The sequence below is a fragment of the Neopelma chrysocephalum genome, unplaced genomic scaffold (assembly GCF_003984885.1).
Source record: "Neopelma chrysocephalum unplaced genomic scaffold, ASM398488v2 Primary Assembly neopelma1_44, whole genome shotgun sequence".
NCBI lineage: Eukaryota > Metazoa > Chordata > Aves > Passeriformes > Pipridae > Neopelma > Neopelma chrysocephalum.
Genome location: NW_020897703.1, coordinates 9,730,552 through 9,754,072, shown reverse-complemented (window position 1 = coordinate 9,754,072; position 23,521 = coordinate 9,730,552). Strand labels below are relative to the sequence as shown.

At 40.7% G+C, this 23,521-nt stretch overlaps 1 protein-coding gene across 3 annotated transcripts in view; it reads right to left on the bottom strand.

Annotated features, from left to right (window-relative positions):
* PIKFYVE (phosphoinositide kinase, FYVE-type zinc finger containing) overlaps window positions 1–23,521 on the bottom strand; it is a 64,347-nt gene that overhangs the window by 34,306 nt on the left and 6,520 nt on the right. For 2 of the 3 annotated variants that reach the window (XM_027678399.1, XM_027678400.1), the window contains exons 4-12: window positions 19,420–19,538; window positions 16,565–16,736; window positions 15,600–15,807; window positions 13,630–13,719; window positions 10,305–10,443; window positions 7,531–7,688; window positions 6,650–6,761; window positions 4,918–5,065; window positions 4,264–4,431 (exon numbers count right to left, since the gene is read on the bottom strand). In XM_027678399.1, coding sequence (XP_027534200.1) covers window positions 4,264–4,431; window positions 4,918–5,065; window positions 6,650–6,761; window positions 7,531–7,688; window positions 10,305–10,443; window positions 13,630–13,719; window positions 15,600–15,807; window positions 16,565–16,736; window positions 19,420–19,538 — 1,314 coding nt within the window. The remainder of the gene's footprint in view (window positions 1–4,263; window positions 4,432–4,917; window positions 5,066–6,649; window positions 6,762–7,530; window positions 7,689–10,304; window positions 10,444–13,629; window positions 13,720–15,599; window positions 15,808–16,564; window positions 16,737–19,419; window positions 19,539–23,521) is intronic. The other variant, XM_027678402.1, reaches the window with a different exon arrangement.

Here is a 23,521-nt window from a genome sequence, read left to right as displayed (position 1 = left end):
AAGCAATCACAAGGCTCTGAGGAGCAGCACTCAGGAGGCCCCTTACATGCCACCATTTTAAAAGTCTGAGCTTGTTTGCAAATAGATACTCGATAGAGGATCAATGTACCAAAGAGAAGTTACAAGCCTCCCTTGCAGCTTGCTAGTTATTTGCAGGTTCCTTCAATCTCTTGCTTATTTTAAGAGTTCAGCACTGCAATAAGCTACCACTTAACAAAAACTGGCTCACTCTCAGCATTCATTCACCCACAGCCCCACTGACTACCTAGAGAAAGTCATGTCATGCTCTACCTACACAAGAGTATATATTTAGTAGTACCTCCATCCCTCTCCTCTCCTCCTTGCAACAGCCTCAGGGCAGCAGCTCTTACTGTAAACACACTCCAGTTAGGTCTGGCACATATCCCTGGCTGGTATAGCCAAAGCAGGAGTTATCCCCAGCTGAAACCTAACCTTAGTTATGCTCTGGACAAAGAGAGAGGTTGCACCTCCAAACCAGGAACACTTCTAGATTCCTAATGATTTAGATTTTAGATTACTAGGTGATCTTTAAGGTCCCATCCAACACAAGCCATTCTACTACTCTCTCCAATACAGCTTCAGCTCTTATAACTACTTCCAATTGGGCCCCAGGGAAGTTCTGACAAGGTGAGATACCACACCTCTTCTTAGACCGGACAGATAACACACTTGTAGGTGTGAGTTTGAGATGGTTAGAGTGGCTAACATGCACATTTCTCACCTCACATCAACCCTACTTGCATCATGCTCCATAAAATGGGGAAGGGGGATGGGGGATGTTCCTGTAGCGAATTTTGTAGCCTGAAAACTTAGGCACGTTCTCAAAAGAAGAACTAAAAGGGCTCCTGGCAACAGCATACTAAGACTTGGCAAGCAATGGTGATAAGGAACTGTATATGGTTACTCAAGTCCTCTTTCCCCCTCCTAACTAGATGCAGGCATCGAAAACAAACTACCCAAAATACTTGCTACCAGGGGTCAAGGATATCTGGCTGAAAAGACATTTAGAACACGAAGTTTCTCATATTGTTAACTGTATCTCTTTAAAAACAGCAACTAAACCCCACATTTAAAATTTCCCACTTAATCTCTTACCCCAATTTAAATGCAGAAAACAATCTTACTTTGGTTTCCATTCTGATACATACTATAAAGTACTTTTTTCTTTAGGCAGATGATACTATAAATGAGTCACTATTCTCAGCTAACTTGTAGTCACTCAAATTTCATGGAAACACACCAGACATTAGTCAGCCTATAACACCACAATAAGTTCTGCCATTAGACTATGTACAAACCACTGTGTTTTAAAACACAGCTGGTGGATACATCACCCGCCCTTGCTTCAAAGCAGCTGACCTCTGTGACTGTTGGACGTTCATATCCCTTAATCATTCGAAGAAACCCACTAACCTCTTACATCAAAGCTGACCTGCACTTCTAGAACCTGATGTTCTCTATTGTCTGTCCTGGCCCCAGTGACTGTAATTTCCTCACAACTGTGTAAATTACAAGTCTCAAAAGGACGGTGTGATCTTCAGTTTCACTTCATTATTTAAAAAAAAATCAAGTCACTGTCACCCAGTCTAAGGACAAGAGACAATGCCAACACAATCAAGCCAAATATACGTGTCCATAACAGTCATAGGGTAGTTACTGGCCCTGACAGCAGCAAACGCACCATGTCACTGAGTAACTACAGGACTCTGTTCTTAAAATAATCATGGGCCATTTACATAGATGTTTAACTATCCAGTTTTGGCTGTCTAACCATTGTGATACTCTAATATCCTAGATGGCATCTTTCGTTCAATATAGCCAGGATAATCAGAAAAACAAGGTCAAAGTCTTAATATGAATTTTTTTATGTAAAGTCTTTCACTTTAGTATTTCCAGAACAAAGTTTTAGAAGTCATGTATTTCATTGCTCTATGCACTACAGCATGCACTGTAAGGTTTTGTCCCACTTAAGTACCTACAAAATTTCAGTCTGCCTATTGCCAGAAGTGTTTCTTGCTGTTCAATATATTGTCATTCATTTAAACTTGTTGCTCCCTCGTTAAGACTTTTCTCTAGAGATTACCATGTCAGGAATTATTACCAAAAAAAAAAAAAAGAAGGACACTAAGTCCTCTATATTTGCAGAGGATATAGATTCTTCAAAAAACTGTAGGATAATATCTACCTCTTCACAGTGCATTTCCATGACAAGTCCACCCTATCTCAAATCTGGGAATATTACTCATCCCCTCCAGGGAAATTCATTCTCTCGGAAGCAATTGTTACCAGTTTCCTAATAACAAATTATATTCCTACAGAATAACCTGGTTAAGAAACCATGTTTGAGGAACAGGTAACAATCACCAGCAGAGATTCACCAAATCTAGCAGAGTGCTGCCAACACATATAATTCAAAAGCAGTAGTCTTTCTCCTTTTAGTTGCCTCACCACTTGCCTTTTCTGCTGATCTTCTCTGAGCTCTCCATCACCCAAATCTTTCTCACAAGAGCTTCAGTTCTGGCTATGAGCACCCTTGATTTGGTCAACAGTTTCCGAGAAAGAAAGGCTCTCTTACGTTTCCCCTTCATCATGTACTGCTTTTTGTATACAGAGATAAAGATTGAGATATGTCTGAAACCAGGATTAATATCCTACAAGTCCTCTAACACTTGCCAGAGCCAAACTGAGTACTGCCTACTTTACTGCCATCACACATTGATAAAGATAAACCTGCTACAGCTGTAAATTCATAGGATACTGCAGCACACCTGAGACCATTTCAAGCTCATTTAATCCAGCATCCCTCCTTCCTAAAAGGAATTCATTGATATATTAACCCTCTCCACAGTTTCCTTCCCCATAGATGCATTAGCTTTTCATTTGAATAGGGCATGAGCTGGAAAGAGGTTGAAAGGAACCAATAACAAGCTGGCGTCAGCAGGGCTGAAAATCCATCCCTGCTGAGTCATCCGACATCAACTCAAACTTTTGAACCTGTTCTGTTTCTCTCTTTGGGGAGGTGGGCAGGGAAAGCAGTTAGATTTTCTTCCTTCTAGATATATTTTTAGCAAACAACATAAGGTGACCACAATAGGCACCAATAAATGCCCCCTCTGATTTGCCTCATTCTGTCCCCCATGTCTAACACACTTTGAAAGTCAGCTGTGACCACTTCTCCTCCCTCGCTCCCTTCAGTGACCATTTCAGTTTCAGAATATGTAATCTGTAGGCAAGTGTAAGGTAGGTCTTCCATTCTGATCCAGAACAACACAAAAGATCTGTTAAGACTTTATGGAAGAATGAATTAATTAGGAGTACAAATTATTTAATGCTGGATCATCTTTTAAAGTTGGAAATACTGAAGGGGTGGGGTGAGACAATTATTAAAAATAAGAAACTCCTTAGAAGCAGCCAAAGACAGAAGTCTACAAAGCTGATGTAACCTTAGGTAAGGAAGCAGCGCAAAGACATCAATTGCTACCCAGCATGTAAAGCAACTAGAATATACTAGACGCAAGCCAGTGGCAAGCCCTGGTTTCAGACAGCCCTTGTCCTATTTAAAGAATGCAATTATCAACAGGCAGGCACATTATTTCTTCAATAAGGATTTTGCCTATTGAGTCTTTCAATTTAGTACTTATTTAGGGGAAAAGCCTTTCAAAAGAAGGCTTCAAAAGACCAAGTATTTGATTTCTTCCTACTTCATTTAAGTGGATGATTTCTTTTAAACAAATATTATGTATACGGATTAAGTTAGGTCTTACTGCTCATCAGTAAGACAATTCTGTAAAACGTAAGCTTATTAAGGTACAATTATGAGTCAGCACAGTACTCTTCCAAGTTAATTTTGTTCTTTTGTTGTTTGGAGTTTTATTCTTTGCTTGCTTTTTTCAGTTCCATCTCAAACTGTAGAGACACCTATCAAACTGTTTTATGGGTGGATTATTTTTCCACCCCAGTTAGCCAGAATATATATGTGATCTGCCCTATTATGTATGGGCAAGAGACTTTATTTCAACTGCAAAGAGAAAGTCACAGGGGAAGTTACACACTCTGCAGAGAAGGTGCTTCAACAGCTCTACTAAGTGTCCTCAGAGGTGAACATATCAAAACTGCAAGCGCCAGTTAAATATTGTATTTTCCCCTCTGTAAGACAGCTACATAAGCAGTGTCCAAATAGGTCAGTAATACTAGGGCCCAGCTCTCCATCATGTGCAACTCCAGCTGGTGACTACCTCGTACCTTTTTGGTCGGCAGGGTGAGGGGGCACATGTGGGTACTTGGAGTGCTTCTTGATATGGAAGTTCACGTTGTCCAGCTCCACGTTCAGGCTGATGGAGGCGGCCGAATCACTGTCCATTGTGGACTGGAAGCTGCTGACTGAAGTGCGCTTGCTAGGGCTGGCGGAGTCTTTTAGTGTTGGGTAAGGGGGAAGATACAGGGAGGAGAAGGGTTCAAATGGGTGTTATGAGGGTACCAGAGAGGAGAAAAATTGCCTTTAATACATAAAGACCAGTGTGCAATACTACAGGAATACAGTATTTTCATAGTTTTAATCTTATCTTCATGTGGGCATGCTGGCATTTGACATTCTTTATTGCACTACTGTAGGGCCCAAATCAAGAAGTCTGCCTGAGAAACAGAAGGCAGCAATTTACATGCTTCTCCTTCATTAGAAGTATGAAGCTTTACCAGTTCCACTAAACACAAAATACTGTATCCTTTGTAAGAATCAGGAAGACTAGCCAGGTTGTAGTTTGCTTAGATCCTTACAGCCCCATGCGCACACACAGAAACACAAACACATAAAGCAAGACAGTTAAATTACTAAGTCCTGAGGGACTGGGGACAACAGGGGAGAAGGCAGAGGGAGAACAAGATTCAGGTGAAACTCACTGGCTAAGTTATCTTCTCCTTCATCAGCAATCTGCTCTGTGTCACTGTCATCAAATTTGATGTCTTTGAACCAGGATGGCTCAGAGTGACCCTCTACAGAGTTCACAGAGTCACTGTCTGGAGATGGGGTTTCCGAGAACTCAGTGCTCTAGAATACAAGGAAGGGAAAGAAGCTGTTAAAGTGTAGCTCTGCTGAAATATTAAGCAGCCTGCTACAAATGCAGGTCAGACATTTTAAAAATCAGAGGATACTCTCAGTGGGCTGAGCCAAGTTAGTCATAGAGTCATCCCCCTTGGTATGAAGTAGGAACGCTCTGTGACAGGAAACAAGTATTTCTTTACACTTCCCACATACTTAGTTTCTGCCTAGTCCCCGCTTCCACACAATTTGTGACTAAGTGGCACTAAATAACAAGTTCATTCTACTGCACATTTTCTGTCACTGCTAAGCAGTTTTGAATGCTTGCTATCCCTAGCCAAGCTGGGTGACAGCCACATCCTTTGCCCAGAAACCAACACATGCAGCTTTTAGGGGAGCCTAATTCTAAGTTACCGGAGCAATTCCAGTAATACCAAAGTATCTCCAAGAGTTTCAGTTACAAGTCAGGCTCTAGCTGGGGCTACTGTGTCAAAGCCAAGCCTGGCCAGAGTGCCAGAGAACCTGGGAGTATCTAAGTAATTTCCATCAGCCATCCTGATGCCTCCAGGCACCTCAAGAGGAAGTCCTCACTATCATTCCTTTGGCTACAGTGAGTGCAGCATCAACTTAGTCAACAACACCATTTCTCCTAACTCTTGTGCAGGAGAAAGAAAATCAGGCAGTGCTTTCAGCTGACAAGAACAAGAACTGGCTTTAAACATATAATAACATTAGCCCCTTACAAATAGTTACAAACAGGGATCCATAAGCACTTGCTAGTTAGGGGCAAGCTTTTACTAGCAAACTGAGACAGCGCAGTTGACTAGCTGGGATGCCAGATGAAGGCCAGAGCAATCCCAATGGAAGACCATATTACTGCATCCAAGAGCTGAGAAATTCTTCACTGCAAGAAGCTGCAGAACACAAAAGAATCTCAACTGAATGCTTTCAGAGATATCTTGTTCAAGCTAAAAAACCCAGTACAATCACTCAGGTCAGTGACTGCTCTTACCCCTCAGCAAGTTTGATTGCAATGAAACACAGTAGGATAGCATCCCTGGTCACTAGTTCCCTGCCTCCTCCTCAGGTAACTAGTCCTGTTTGGGAGGCATGAACAAACACCCCATCCCAAACTTGCATCATGTGGCTAAGGTACTGAATTCCTTATTACTGCCATCACTGGGGTTCATATGAAGGTCACTAATACATTATATATGAAGATCCAGTGCACATAGATTCTAGATTCTGCACATGACAACACAACTGCCACAAGCACAGATTGTACCATCTCAAAGCCTCTATGGAAGATGTCTACCATGAGAGGCACTGGCCTAGACTGAAGACCCTTTCCTTCACTTTAGGCAGTACTACATGTAACAACTCATTCTCCACAGACGACAGCCCCAAAGCTTTCGGGAAAATGAAACTTCCTCAGGCTTTAACCCACTAAGGAAAAAGGCCTGGACCTTTTCTGTACAGGAGAGCTGATTTAGAAAACATAGCACAGCTGTTGAGAACAGGATTGGAAAAGATTCTAGTCAGTAGCCAAACCCAGCAAGAAGCATAGCTTTCAAAATTTCCTACTCCTTTTACCTGTAATGGTCTGTAGAGAGCATATTCATCTCTGAAGAGCTGATCATGATGACTGACACATTCTAGCCAGCGGCCATCAACCAACGCCTGTCCTATTGCAATGGCTTGGACCCTGGAAGTATAAGAATAGAAATGGTTTTCTAAGTCTAGTTCTAAACATATATGATTTATGGTACAAGCACACTACTGAAAGAAAGAGTCATTTGCTACACAGTATTTGACTCTTCAGTATCCCATTGCCATGTTTAAACAGACATTATTTAAAATATTATGGTGAGGGAGCACAGCGTACTAGTTCAAGCATGGAGCTAAATAAAAAGACTGTCAGTACTCTGAACTCACCTGAGGTGTCCAACAGATGACTAAGATGATACATAACTTGAGTTATGTATACTGAGCATCTCTGAGGGAGGACTGTTGCTCTACAGTTAAGAACCATCTCAGTTTTATGCTGTTCTCACACAGTTAAATATACCAGATTCTTTATATTCACTTATACGGTTAAGAGTCTGCCAGCTCCACCAAAAATTTAGCTATCAAACACTATTAGTGATCTCTGATTCCAAGGCCAGATTTGCTCTTTGGAGTATCAGTGAATATTTTGGACAATCTTTGTAATACACTCACTGTTCTCCAAGTGAGTGATAGTTGCCCCATAAACTATCTCCCATACTGGTTTCTGAACAAGACAGACCCCTGTCCCCTGTTGTTTGGGGCCCTGTAGAGTCAGAATGCTGCCTTCTCCAGTAGGTAGTAGAGATTTTGATTTTCCCTGCAAAGGAGTCTGTCTCTGCAGTCTAAAGTACCCTGTACCAGCTCAAACTCACAACCTCCTCTCACACAGTCAGAAGACACCTGCTGTACTAAAGCATCAAGTTTACCTTGTGCTTATATGCCCATTTCTGATGAGCCAGTTGACCAACTCTTTTCCCACAATGCAGTTGGGATGTGTCCGCAACCAGTAGCGATGGTCTTGAAACTCCATCCCGCTGTTATGATGGCAGATTTTCTTCCACAGATCTTTCAGCTGGACTGAGTCCTGGAAAGGGAGATGTGCAAGTTACTTACGAGTCTAATCTTAGCACTGGTTTCAAAGGCATCAACCTGGGCATTCAGATCAGCTTCTAGATCAAAAGCCCTCCACAAATAGGCACAGAATCTAAGCCATTCTGCACAACCTATGCAAAGGTGCAAGGACAAACAGCAAACAGATATAAGATCAGCTCCTAATATCCTTCCATTTATATCCAGTTGAGAATAATGTAAAAACAAAGTGAGCAACTTCAGAGCTAAGGGGTTTTTGATGTGGAAACATTTTGTACTGCCCTTAAGATACTTATGTCCTCACTACTGCTGTCTTGCACCCTATTCTTAAACTCAGGTGGTATGAGCAAACAGAGGACAATGAAAACTCATCCTTTGGAAAAGGGATTTTTCTATGTTATCTGTGCTCAACCCAGCCATTGTGAAGCATACTAGTCCAATATCAAGCTCAGATATAAAGCAAGTACTTGACACAGCAATGCATGTTCAAGTTCTAGGATACCATTTCTTACTGAGGATCCATTTTTGTATTTTCCAGTATAAAGCCTTTTTTAGACACTGTTAGCTTTGGCCACTAAGATAAAAAGGTTTGTATTCCTCCCAACTCAATTAACCATTTTTGAATCCGTGAATCTTTTCCCCTCACCACTTGAAACACTTCAGCCTGTACCTCAGACTTCTTTCTGGGCCTGTTAAACATGAGCACCAACTTTTGTGCAGACTGTGCTTCATCCAAACTGAGCTGTATCTCTGCACCTGGCCCCTTTTACCTTCCCATATGTGCCCTGGCATGGCACAGCACAATCTGTTGTTGCAGAGGGAAAATCAGGATCTGAGATTATTTTGAGAAAGCAGCACAGCACCTCAAGGGGTGGAGAAGAGACACTGCAACTCACTTTCTCAAATGCCTCATTTGTTCTATTTTTGTGTAACGGGAAAAAAAGCTTTAATTAAATTTTAACTGGTTGCAGCTCGACAATTAACTGCCAGACCCACATTACTGCACTTCCCCAAGGGTGCTCTGAGATCCAAGAGTTTTGCTCCACTTTTGTTACTGGGCTGGCTTTCTGCTTTTAGTTCCAGCAGTGAGTGTCCTGGGTATTATCATAAAACCAATGTCAGTAGCTCCCCTTCCGTACCAGGTACGGTGTCAAATGGATCAGTAACAGAACACATTATAGGATCACACCATTTGATGCAACTGGAGACTTCACAGTTCAGCCGTCTTGTACTTGTGAATACAGTAAACTGGACAACCTGGCAGAACGCAGCAAATCCTTTTAACCCAAGGATTTTGACCTCTAGTTCACAGAAGTATGTGCTTACACCAGTATATGTACAACTTCCCCCACCTTTACTTCATGAACAAAGTTCATTAGTCTTCTGAATCAGCTTTAAATTAACTGCTGATACAGGGTCAACTCCACATGCTAAAGGCATTAAACAAACAGTGGGAATGCACAGAAAATCCTACATTAACTGACACTGTGGCTTCTGCTCTTACATGAACAGAAGTGATATTGCCAGTCCTCTTCTCCCCCAAGGAAGAAAACGGACAAAACATTAAACAAAGTGAAGCTGAAGTGCACTGGGACTCGAACGTCTTGGTTCAAGTTGCACTCACAGCAGTTTAAATTTCCTTGTGCCTGCATCAACATATATGCATGAAGCAGGGTGGTATAAAGATATGCCTTAAAATGTCTCTCCCTCACATGGTTATCCATTTACAGAGCAATCTGGAAAGGAGTTTTGCAACTAAATAAGAGTTAGTATTCCTGCACCCTCAGGAATACTTGTATGCATTCTGCTGACAGCAGGAAGAACCTAACAACACAGAACTAGCCTTCCTGATTTTAAACTGGCAATGGGGAACGATCTTTAATCTTTTAATATGTGAAAAAAACACTGCCTTCCCTTCTCTGCAACTTTTTTGCCTCCTTTGCTGAAAACACTTCCCTTCCCTCAAAGAAAAGAAACACTATTTTTTACTGGAAGTTGTACTGTAACTGCAACATACAACACTGCCTCCGTGGGGAAGGAATAACAGAACTACACAGAACACTGTTTCACATTGATTTTTCTTTGAAAAAGTACATCATTACAACCTTCTACAAAATGTTTTACTTATTCTGAAAACAAAGGGAGGGGCCTGTTTTGGTCCAATAAGCTGTAACAGCTTTAATTCATTCCTGACGGTGCAACTATTTCAAAGTAGCCATTTGAAGTTTCTGATTACATGGCCTATGAAAGGGATAATCTCAACCTGGAGAAACACAAAATCAGATCATTGCATTACAGATGCAACCATGACAGGTTTAATCCACAAGGAGCCATCATACACCAACTCCACACTGCATAACACACTTATCAAGACTAAAACTGTGCAGATCTTCATGCAAACACCACATGAAACTATGATTTGTTTCAGGAAGACAGTAACGTCCAAAGCAACATCAATATTCTCCATCCCTGCTCCATCTGGAGGAGAGATTCAGATAAGAGTGCTTAGAGAAGAGTCCTCAAAGGCAGCAAAACGCTCCTACTGCATGACACAAGGAAGGCAAACTTCATTGCCTTCACAAAGCAAGACAAAAAGAAGCCTGAAAGATACCAGAAGGATTTTCCGCTCATCCTCGCTGGTCTCTGCCTTCATGTGAGTGCGACTGGCCTGGGGGCTGACTGATGTCTCATACGCAGGCACCATGGGTGAGCCCGACCGATCCAGCGACAGGTTAGTGATGCTGGCTGACCTGTAGTGAGAGACAGAAGAACTGAAGTGTTATTGTGTGGGGCTTCACCAGAGCAGGCCTTTATCTTATAGCATGCTAAAAACAAACTCAAGCCTGTGACATCATTTACCCTGGTCAGTACAGACTTAATGCCTAATGCTTCCTTCCTTTTCAAAGCAGAAGAAAGGATCCCTAGGAAGCAAGTGCATTGCTTTGGAACTTTTAAGTTAAACATAAACTTCTGTAAAGCTCTTTGTAAGAAGCAGTTAGAACTAAGTTTAGGCACACCAATTCATATATGTCTGTATTTGAATAGACTGAGGAAGGGATGGAATGCTGTGTAATTAGAAGCTCCAGCAGTTTGGAGGCAAGACAGATGTCAGCATGGGCAGCCAACATCAGGATCTCTGTAACAGAGCACTGAGATTTCCCCCTCTCCCTGATCCATTTAAAATTCCTTGTCCTCCACTCTCAAATACATGGCTAAAATCTTGCAGTCTGAAAGTTTGAGCACTTGTTCCCCAGAATGGCTAAACCGTCTTCTGAAGCTGGAGGTCACTGGCAACCTTCCTTGCACTGTGATATGGTGCACCCTTATCTCAGCCCAGCTGTCAGGAAATCTTGCCTATGCACTCCAGTACAAACACACCATTTTGCAATAATCATTGTGAAGTTACAAATGCAAATACAAGTTCCAGATACCTTCTGCTCCATTAACACACAACTAGACTGAGACTGAAAAACCAGAGTGCAACTTCTCATCACACAGCAGAAAAAAGCATGCAGTGTAAGCTATTAGTGCTAACACCACTCTAAGGAGTGAGGATGGAAAATGCTTCTGCGTACAGCAACAGGGAAGCTCAAAACGCCAATGCTGAACTAACTCAAGAGGCTTGCAGCAGTCTCAGTGATGAGAGCTGTTGTCAGCCTCTAGTCTTTGGAACAAAACCCAGATAATTTCATTAGAGCTTGCTAACTGGCTAACAGACACTACAATTATTCCCAAGAATTCTCAATGGATGATGTGGCTGACCCCAGACATGAAATAGCAATGCCACCCTATTTCAGCTTTTGTACTTCAAGGAACTAGCACTGAAGGTACAATAGTCTCAAAATCACTGATCTCTTCTGTTTCTTGAGGATAAAGGGGTTTAGTTAGGTCCTTTTAAGTTATATGCAGAATCAAAGGAAACTATGTTGGCCCTACATCCATATGTATCTAGGGGTGATAAGCAAAAGCTTTGTGTCATTGTCAGGTGTTCATGGCAGGCTAAAACTCTGTACTGTTCAAATTATCTCAAAGTTAGAACTGGCAGAGTTATGCAGCTTAACAGAAAGTAATCTTATGTGGAAAATGAGACTGACATGGAAGTCCACCATTAAGCACTCCTCCCAGTAGTTTTGCAAGAGCTGGTTTAGCTGTGGCACCTACCTGTAAAAGCAGCAGGGATTTTTTTATTTGGGCATTATGCAAGAGTTATAACAGCCAGATTTCGTATCTGTGTCTTTACCATCAACAATTATATACAATAAAGTCCCACATGTATCTTTTTTCAAAACAGAGGGTGAGATCTTGCAATGAAAATACCTATCCTTTAGAAGGACCTGCAAAGGAGCAGTTTGAATCCCTCTGCTTGCAACATCTGACTGTTCTGCTGGGGTTTTTCCCATTATAAATAACAGGACTGAGAACAAACAACACATCCTCGACTCACAGGGAAAACAAACAGAAATATGTAACTTCTGCTACCTGCATATAAATGCACTCACCTGCATCTTTTTTGCTTCACCTCATCTAGAAAGAGGTATAATCAAGCTTTTCTCAAAGAAATGGCTACAGCTGCTTTTAGAAGATCTAAAGGCTAACATCGCTTAGCCCAAAGCCAATAGCTTTGTTTCCACATTCAGAATTTTGACAGATACCTTACACTTCATCATTACATGTGTCCAGCCAGGTGAGCACTATGGTGAGGCCTTGAATAGCCAGAAAGTTAAAATGTAACTAGAATGAAGAATTTTGGCTTGCCACCTCGAGCTCAGAACCCTCCTGCTACTGTTTGTGTGAAAAACCACAAAGGCGTTTTAAAATAGACAACATCAATTCAAAGACGAAGCAGGAGACCATTCCCAAGGTTTCAGACATTTCTTGACATCACTGCAGATATTTATCATTGAACTTTTAACTCTGGACTGTTAACTTTTAACTCTTGCCACGTTTGCCCAGAATTGATCTTTGGTACCGGCTTATTCACCGGTATTTTACTCCCCCAGGTGAGCTCTTTGGGTCTCAGCTGTACAGTTAGTGTGCATGCATCTCCTCCTAACCATCCTCATCACACAGAAGATAAAAGCTCCAAGCTTTTATCCTTTTGTGCCTTTCTCCAAAACGCACACTCGGCATCCTTCTCAGCTGAGTTCCCTAGTCTTCGCTGGTCCTGCCAGATCCCTCCAAATTGCTAAACATTCTGAACTCCTGTTACACCAATGCAAAGAAATCTCTGAATGTCTCCTGATTCCAATTTTGAAATCTGGATTATCTTTGCTCTGTAAGGCATCCTTGCCTTACCTTTATTTCCTCACTTTAACCATAAGAGAAGTATGTAACCAGTACCACAGCAGAAGCACTGTGAAGTGGGAGCTTGTTCTTCTAATACCAGCCTATTTAATGGGATTAAGCTCAAGCACTCAACTTATACTAAAGCTCTCATGAACAATTTAAAGTTCATTCCAGCACTCTTGCATAAAGATCTATGAAGGGATTTTAGCCCAAGGAAGCCTGGTAACTTAAATAAGATTATCCTTAATGGAAGAGCAGATGGAGATGCACACAATACAAACAAATAAAAAATACCTACACCTCTGCTCCTCCATGACCTCAGTCTTTGCCTGCCTTTACCAAGTATGTTACTCCCATTTCTACAGCTTCCTCAGAATTGTACCTTTCTTAGCCACTTCTTTCCCTTTCTGTCATCTTCATCACCACTTCTGTTTGACCAACTCAGCAGCAAATGACAGATTCTTCAAAAGCAGTACATTTATTAATATGAATATGTACACAAATGGTCTTTCCTCACTACTACATATGGGTAGTGGCATGTCCCATTTTAGACGTGTAACAGCACACTCAGTAAAAAAAAGCCCAAAACTACAGGTCTTACAGCGAAGAATGTGCTAGGAGTGCATCCAGAACAGAAATTATTAGTTTACCTGTTTCTAGCTGGTGACTTCCCTGCATCCTCCTGGACAGAGCCAAGGCGTGCAGACAACGTGGTACTTGCAGAGTCTGGGTGAATCAAACTGCATGGAAAGGAGCATGATAGAGATGTTTGAGAGATTTGTGACATACAGAAGTGTCAGAACAGCTATAATTAAAGTACAATTAATTGTTGTGTTACCTCTCACTCACACTCATGACTGCTAAATCAATAAGGGAATAGGGAAATCTTTCCTATCTGTAGGTCAATGATAACTGGAAGACAGCGCTCAAGTCTCCTCTTTTCAAATTCAAGTCTTAAGACAATACAGCCCCTTTCCACTTCTTTTATTATCCTGCCTTCCCACTTGCTTCTCCTATATCCCTTTCTTACACAACCTCCTTCCTTATAGGTTGCTATTCATGCTTTGGAGGTAAAGACATTGCCCCCACCTCCCCAGCACATCACCTCTGCAATCCATGCAATGCTATGTATAGCTACTGCTAGACAGCTTTTACAAAGACAGCCTGACAACCTTCTGTAATTGTTTAACCTGATCACTACCACCTTTGCCCTCCGTTTACTTCCACGCCAAGAGGAAGGACAGCAGATGTTCATACACCATCAATCCTGTTGGCAAAACCATACCCTACTGCAAAGTTGTACACTTTAAGAGCAACAAGCATTGAAGAAAATGTTAATCCTCCTAAGCAACAATAAACCACATAATCTCAGTCTCTTTTCCTGTCACACAAAAAAGCAGCCCACATTCAATCAAAGTCTCCCAACAAGACAAAGTGCTCTATTATAGAAAGTTATCCTCCTTTCAATAATAGGCAGTATTTTCCAAGTGCTACAATAAAGATATAAATACTTTCTTTACATGTTCATGTCTACAAGCTGCTGAACTGCCATAATAAAGATACAAATAACATATCAGAAGACAAAACTAACAGTACTTTAGTTATTTTGTACACCCGAAGAGAACACACACTTATTCCCCAGTTCAAAATCTGACAGTTTTTATCCCAAGTGTTGTTACATTACTGCTTTAAATGACCATAACATTAAATCAGAAGTACTTTCCTGTATGTAGATCTAAAGCTGATTATTCAAGTGCTTCCACATAGGAGCACCATACTCTGAAAAGTAATATGCCAAGTCAGAGTCAGGGCACTTTCTGGAGACAGTTGCGTTTGAGGTTTTTTCTTTTAATACTATCAGAAGCGATCTGTTGAGAGGCACATGTCACTAACACTACCTCTCAGTTAAAGGTTCTGACTCAAGACCTCCTCAGTCGTTTCACATCTTCCTTTTCTTCTGTTTTTAGAGAAATGAGCACAAATACATCCGATTATTTCTTCCTCCCCATACATTAAATTAAATCAAGGTCCTCAGGAACTTGCATACTGCTTGAGAAGTACAGTGTTCTTTTACTCACATTCCAAATATAAAGATCCCCTCATTTGAGAACAATAGGAATAAATATACTTTGAAAGGAGATCAGAGAACCTTTATAGCTGTCCTTTTGATCCCACTTCATTTGAAACAGGTGGTTCCTTCCACCATTTTTCTCTTATTTACACAGACAGCATTCCTTATATTCTCCTGCCCAATTCAAAACCTAAACAGGTAAAGCACCAATGTTACATCAACTTGCCTCTCAATACATTGGTGGTTAGAAGGAATGATTCTGGTTCCATCTTTTTAAACTCTGAAGACAAAAGTCTGTTCTGTCACTAGCACAGAATCACTGATTCAGTAGGTAGAAGGAAGAACTGTAAATAACTGAAAACTCCACTACAAAAGTTTCCGCATTTCAACTTGAAAAGAATATTGGAAGCAAGCATAGGATTAGGTTCTTTTTACAGGAGATACACTTCTAAATTTCCTAAGTGGAAACCACCAGGTTTTATCTAGGTGGCTGTCATCCTGAAAACAGAGTTAAGATTCTGGAGCTCAACATACAGCCATTCACTTTACCTTTGCCAGGTTAGATCCTCCTCCAGAAAGATGTTGCGGCTGGCTTTACGGCTCCCAACTGGTGTGCGTGGCTCACCAGGATCCAGCACTGATACAGAACATGCGGAATCTGACAAAGCATTTAAGTCTTCTCCAATGGAGCTACTGTCTGTGGAGTGTGCATAGCTTAAGGCTATTTTACGGCAGTACGTGCAGGCTCGGAGATCCCCTGTGGAAAGGGGAACCAGACAGTGTAAGTGAATAGGAACAAACAGCTCTCTGTTCCTACAGGATCAGAGGTGTATAGTGCTGAAAACAGAAGGATTTTCTGTTTCAAAACCTCTTTGCAAGTTTAAGTCTAATTCTCATATTCCCTTAAAGGGCAAAACCTCAGATAATTACGAACTCAGGGAATTTTTCCAAGGCCAATGACGTGTAACAGAGGACCAGGAAGAGAGAGACAGGTTGTTGGGGCAGGGAGAGAGAGAGAGAGAGAGAGAGAGAGAGAGAGAGAGAGAGAGAGCACGCACATGTGCACACTGAAATGATGGTACCACAATAGCCAGCCAGATATGACATACCAGCTGGTGTGTCTGGAAAACATTACCTCCATTAGAACTTGGTAATTGGTATTTGAAAGAGTCTCTCTCACCCTCAATTAGAACATGTGGATCATTACATTTTAAAACTAGTAAGAGCAGCTTTTCCTTGAGCACACTTTTTGTAGTGCATACCCTTGTTAAATACTGATTATATTTATTTTGTCATGATGGATGTAGTGTGATAAAAATAAGCAGGCATGGCATAATCCACCATTGTCCATAAAGAAATTGGTAGAATCAGGTCCTGTGGTTCTTTTTGCTCATTTTTAAGCCCACTGCAGACCTGTACAGCATTTTCTAGCAGATGCCAGGATCTAAAATACAGTAGCCCAAACAGAACTCAGCCCAGAGAGACTGTTCTGCTCCTCAGTAGATAAACCCTACCTGTGTAGCCCATGAATTTTCCAGGGATTTCCTGATTGCAGCATCGACTACAGAAGATCTGCCCACAAAGTCGACAGTGGTGCCTTCGCCGGAAGGTGGTGAATTTCTCACTGCAGTCATAACATTCTTTGCACTGGCTGTCAGGCATCCAGTACTGCTTCAAGTCACTATCCTACAAAAGAAGACAGCAGACAAAAGCCTTTTTTTGTAAATAAAAAAAGCATGTTCAGTTTCATGACTGCTGTGTAGACCGTGCTCATATATTCATATATATGTGTGTGTGTGTACACACTCTGGTATATAAGCACAGACATGCATGGAAAGGATTTTTCATGTGGTTTTATAGGGAGCCAGAAGGCTGAGAGCTCTGACCTCTGAGAGTAAATTTAGTAAGACTTGGCCTCCCTGATCCAAGATGGAAGCAAAGCAGATAAAAACTATCATGAGCTGTACATAAAGGTCAAAAAGAAACAAACAAACAAGTACTGATTGCTCTTCCCTCTCATTTGACCCTAGCACATGAAAGACCCTCAACTAGCGCAGTTAAAAAAGAAAAGAAAAAAAATCATTAAAAAAGTAAAAACCCCACCATACATTACTTGAAGCTGTTATATACAGGTAAATCAAGTTATCAGGAATTATCAGTGCAGGAAGATAATTTCAACAGCTAATATTTTGCAAGTATTATAGATACATGTAAAAAATTCTTCAACATGCCAGTAAACCTTTGTAAAAGCCTGTGTCCCAAACTGATGTTGTTTCAAAACTCCAGACAACTCCTGTGAGAAGACAACTGCAGAATTTACATTCAGCAGACAACAACATATATTGATTTACAGCATTGGTGCAGCCACAGGAATTTTTGTCTTGTTTTCTTTTCAAAAAACTTCAATTTGGTGTTGAAGCTATAGAGCAAGACAAACTCTCAATTATGATTCTGAGCACACCAGCTGCAACTACCATGGATGGAAACAACTGCTAATGGTCACATGACAGCCCTGACTGTGAAACACTCTTTGCAAGAGTTCAGTTCTGGCAATAAGCCTTTTTAGAGGGACTGAATACTCCAGGTTTTTTCTTAGGAAGAGAAACTGCTGCAAGTATTTTCTCAAAACAATCAGAGAAGAGAGTAACCACACAGAAGAAAAGTGATCCGTGCTCTGATTTTCACATAATCAAAAAAACCCCATACCCTGAATTGGGGTTTATTTTTGGATGTTCACAAAGTAAAGTTTGACATAGCTGCTAGACCAATTTTGAGACCAAAACAGTTATGATCAACAAGACAATACTTCCATGCTGTCCTCACCCAAGAAAATTCATACAGAAAGAGGTGGAAGACTGCTTGAGGCAGTCTAATGTTTTGGAGAATCCAGAAATTTTTAAAATGGGGAAAGTTGCAGTGAAGAGCTTTGCCAAGGACTTGCTGCAAAGCTGCAGAGGATGCCAATAACAGGTTTTGCTGTAGCTCTGCATGATAAGCCAAGTCTCTGACTCTACCACAGAAAGACTGACTGTTCCAAGCAGCAGTGCCTCCGCCCCATTTGCACATGACTATATGTCTAAAAACTCAGCCACTGCTGGTGACACCTTCCAGCTCTCTGCCTTCCAAGTCACAGCCAATGCTCATGACATGAACAGCCTACAAGGAAGGGTTCAGAACAGGAGTCTGGCCCCCATTAGCAGTAGAACAGCATCTTCCAGAATCTGAGAAAGCTTTCTACAACAGTAGAGTGGTCTCCTGTAGAGATATGCCAAGTCCACAGCAGCAGGAAACTTTTACATGGAGTGACTCAAGCAAGACACGGCTGCAGTTAAAAGCACTGATGCGTTACCTTTAGTCCAGAAGTCAGCATGCTGACAACTAACATACCACTTCCAGATAAACACCTGGTCATATTCATTTACTGCTGCATCCTGTCTGTTTCAGCACTTCTCCAATGCATTCAAAGATGTCTGAAAATCTCTAGGGCCTTCAAACTGAATTATTAGCAGGTGTCACACTCAATGCCCTGCTTACTGCAATGAAAGGCTTCTGCTTCACCCTCAAAAATACTGCCCTTTCTACCACAGCAAACTTATTCTTATAAGCAGAATAGCACTGGAAACGAAGTGAGTTTACTCAAAGTCTACCTGTAAAAGCAATCAAGCCAAAAGCCTTTTTTCTCCTCAATCAGTTTAATTAAATGTACTTTTGCCTGTTCATGTCTTGCCCACAGACACAGCTATTTATACCATCACTTATAAATAGTTGTGGCTTCTTTTCTCAACTAGATCGTCCTCTTAAAGGTACGGTCCAACTCAGCAGATGGAGGTGAAATTAGCAAGTCAGTAGCAACCACCAGACCCTTCTCTAGCTAAATCAAAACTGATTAACAAGACAAGCCTTTCAAGCAAATACTGCTGACCAATTATTACCACAGTAAGTAGCAGATTTAATTAATTACCAGAATTCTCATTACTATTTGTGACAGTCAATGTGTTTCACCTGCCCGTGGTTAGCCTTCTAGGGAGAAAACCATCAGGTAATACTAGATTAGGTAATAGTTAAGTTGGAAGGAGTCTAAAGTGACAGCATCTGGTCCATGCACAAGAAGCCCAGTAACTGCAATGATTCACCCCCACAATATGACAGATGTTTGACAAGTCAAGAGTCAGCATCAACTGAAATTGTTTCCCCTGCATTCACACAATGCTTTTTGAGTTTATTCACTCATCCTTCAAACATAAAAAAAAAAACCCAAACCCAAACAAAAAAACCCTATAATGAGGTATCTAAAAACAAAGGTCAGAGAAGCCCAGAAAACAGATAATTTTTTAGATTGTTTGGCCTACAAATCATTCAAAAGAATTACCTGGCTCTTCCCCTCCATGATTTCTTTGAGGCGTTTTAAAACAGTGCTGAGGCTTCTTAACTGAACTGCTGTTCGAGGATCATGACCTCCAAGAGGTGGTTCTACTTTCCTTCGATTGTCTGAAAGGGAAGGGGGAGTAGCACTTATTTCTTTCATGATACACCAACATCCACATCACAACAAAAAATCCCATTAGAGGGAAAAATGTTCACATATATATTACATGACATGTATTACATTACATATATTACATTTTCTAAAGTTCCAGTGTGTATCACTTCTTGCCTTTGCACTCTTTTCCCCCAAAAGAAGATTCTGATGCCAGATAGTTTGCTTTGACTGACATTTTAAATACCATCCTCTGTGTTTACAAGAAGCCATCCAAGTTCTCTGAGAACGAAAACATCTTTTAAAGAAGTGATTTTCAACCTACAATAGGAAGCTTGTAGCAGTCTTTTACAAAACACTGAAGTCTCATTTTAAAAATGCCCTCTAGGATATTAATACTTAAAAAATAATTGCAACGATATTCACATTCATTCTAGGAGCGGTATAAGTCAATGCCTCAACCTAAACTTATTTATAAATTACTACAGTCAATGCCAGGACTCAATTGCTCATTTTCTATTAAAAACAGTCGCTCTGAATAAAATGCACCCAGAAGTTCATATATTTAAGGTTTTTTTTCTTTGTTTTGGTTTGTTTTTTTCTAAGAAAAAAAGCCAAGTTGTTGAGAACTTGTACAGTCATTCTTGACTAACTGTAACAAAGCGACTCCTGAATAAAAAGGTAATGCAGCTAATTTCTTTCCTATAAAATGCTTGACTACTTTGAAGCGTTGCTGTATGAGTTACAAATAGGATCCTTCCCTCCAGAAAGATTTGAAAACACAGTTCTTTATTTACCTAAATATTTAAACATTTTCAGAGTCCCTTTTCTACATCAACAACTTTCTGAAGAGTTTAAAGTTTCTTACCAGCCTCGTTGCTCTCCATCTGACTAGCGTTTTATTTAGCTTGCCCCAGTACAGGAAGAACAGTCATGGCTGCTTTCTGTTTACTGCCTCAGATAGCACTGATGTCAGCGGGAATGCTGACAGCTCTGGCACAAGCCTGTTAACTGTTGCCGTGCAGTAACAACCAAGCTATTGCTTTGTGTGTAAGGGACCAAAACCCTCACTTGTAATGTGACTAAAACCGTGGGAGTCCATGCCTCCTCTTCAGGTTTTTAGTACATATTTTTAGCTAATCAGCCCACGTATAGTTACTATGTACAACAAGAGATTTTTTTTAAGTGATTCTAGGATGCTTAAACATATTTCTGTGGCCAGCCACCTGGAATTTATTTTTTTAAAAAAATCAAACAAATAGACTTTCGGGCAACACCAAGGTGAGTATTTCAGAGTTATTAAAAGGTCTTTCATATTTCAAGAAAACATTGATAATATCATAGAAACCTCTGGTTCCTCATTACTTCTATCACAAGATCTATGTTGCATTTACTTCCTGGATCTTCCTCTGAATTCAAGAGTATCTCCTTTCCAGGAATGCTGCCTCCAATTTTAAGAATTATTATCAGATCTCCTGCCTAACTAGCTACAAATCTTGTCAGGCAGATGAGTCCCAAAATATAAACATACACAGCCATGAGGAAATGCCACAGGTAACTCCACACTGGTTCTAGTTAGTTAAATGCCCTTTTCTCTGTTATATAAAACAACCTCAAAAGGGATTTATCATCTACATGAGAAAAAAACATGCCATCAGCAGTAGCAGCACATGGCTAACCTGTTTATACTAGAGAAGCTGACTGATTCTCAGATTAAAATTCAGTTGGCTCTTTTCCTTCTCAATCACGGGATTTTTCCCTTTCTAGGGAAAAACACACTGTATAGCAAGAACAGAAGTTATCATTCCTGCAATATAGGATGCACTGTGTCTAAAACAACATCCTTACAAAAGAATGCAAATGTATCAATGTTAGGTTAACTCTTACTCTTTCATCACTATTAGAAATACCACAGCCATTTTCTCAGCTAATGCACACGTGATTTACAGATGTATACGTTCTCAGCATTGCAAACATATTTCCTCATTTCACCATTAAATCTGCAAAACCCATGTTCCCTTCCACAAACACAAACTGTAAGAGCACTTTTCTTGCTTTGCCCACATCATCATCCCAACTGCCATCTTAAGAGATTTCATATCTTCTTTTGATGTGGTTGCCTACACTTATACATCTAAGTAGTGGTAAGCGTTTTTGATGCTTCTGAGACAGCAAACTCAGTATATGCTACTAAAAGAAATAAAAAACCAAACCCACACACAAAAATCCACACCACCCAAAAAACACCCTAAAAACCCCACACCCCATCACCCACAATTCAAGTCACACACAACAAAATAGGTTTTAAAATAAAAGTAAACTCAAATTAAGTGTTATTTAATCTGTTATGACAATCAGATCAGCTCCACAAACTTTCATTTGTCATTGCTGCATCTCAGCCCCTAAGTATAACACACCAACATGACTGTGGAACACATCTTTTCAGGAATACCAGTTTATGCAGCAACTGTGTTTCTTCTATTCATTCCCTTCCCATCTACATGTTCACTGAACATAACCTCAATATACCAAAGGGACTCCATACAGATTTCCAAATTGACTTATTTCTAACCTAGGTATCATTCTTAAGCTAAAAGTTGACTCCTACAGCTACTAAAAAAGAAGTTATCCTATTTCAACAGTAGCCCTTATCCTTCTTCTATGAATTCATGGCTGCTGATCTTGGTAAAATCTATACATCTTCTGAATCATGGAAATATGTTTTTACAGAGTTTCTTTCATAACTATATAGTATTTTAGCATTCATTTTTACAGTGAATGATAAGGCAAAAACACCACAAGAACTTCTTTGTTGCAACTTAACTACATGACCATACCCCAACCCAAGAGAGCTTCACAGTTTCAACAATAAAAAAACACCCCTGCCAGGGATGCCACAGTTTTGCTAAAACAAATCAACATTAATTGTTTTCTAGTTATTTGCTGCCAAAGCATATAATTTCCTATTCAAGTTTGCTACCACAGTTCAAATATCACATCTTCCTGAAGTCACTGCCATACAAAGTACTGATATGAAAAGTATGGAAGCTGGCCTTAACTTCATTTTAAAACATGCATTTTCATGTTCCAAAATCTTTTTCATTAGAAAAGATGCTCTGGTAATAATTAATGCCCTATATGATTCCCAGTAACTACCATATGCTTTCCTCAGGCCTTCTTCCCCCACCATGTGATCGCAGGCCATCCCTTACTCCTACTGAGCTCCTTTACAGTTCCCTACTACTGTGACATTATCTCAGTGACAATAGTCTCATTCTCAGACTATTTTGGTTCAATCTAGCACCTTGAAAGCCCTCATCTGACAGCACAGACACATGCAGTCCAACACAACCAGCTGAGCCCCCTGGTACTGTAGAAGTGACATCTGCTCTGCAGCACCCTACTCCAGTATACAAGGATGCAAAAGATTATCCAAGAGAGAGGTCACAGAAGCCATTGCAGAGTCTCAGCACTGGTTCTTCAGCCACACGATCCTCAGAGCATCTCTGACACAAGCCAGGCACCCACAGCTTCTCCTATTTTCACAAAAGCCAGCAAGGTGCTATTATAATGTTTTTGTGTAAGCAGTCCTGAAGGGAAGCAGACAATTGAAACCCTACATATCTGATTCTAGGTGGTTTCCTACAAAAGCAACCACCCCTCCATGTTGTTCTGCACTTGCAGTTGTCAGCCAGCACAGTCCCTGAGCAATGAGAGTATCTGCTGCACATACAGGGCAAGCTAATGGACAGATGAGGGGTGAGAGTCAGCATCTTCAGGAGCAATTCCATTCCATCACTATTTAGAGGCACCAGCAGCAGCCTTTTATTTATTTACCCCTTTCAGTTTGCTTGACATATTATTTAAGATCAAGTAGGCTAGAGACCTTTGTGAAGTATTTACACATTTTTTTTGCCTACACTTGCTGATGTTATGAAGTATCTGAGTAATAGCAAAGCCCTGAGAGACATTTACAGGCCTGCAGATACAAGAC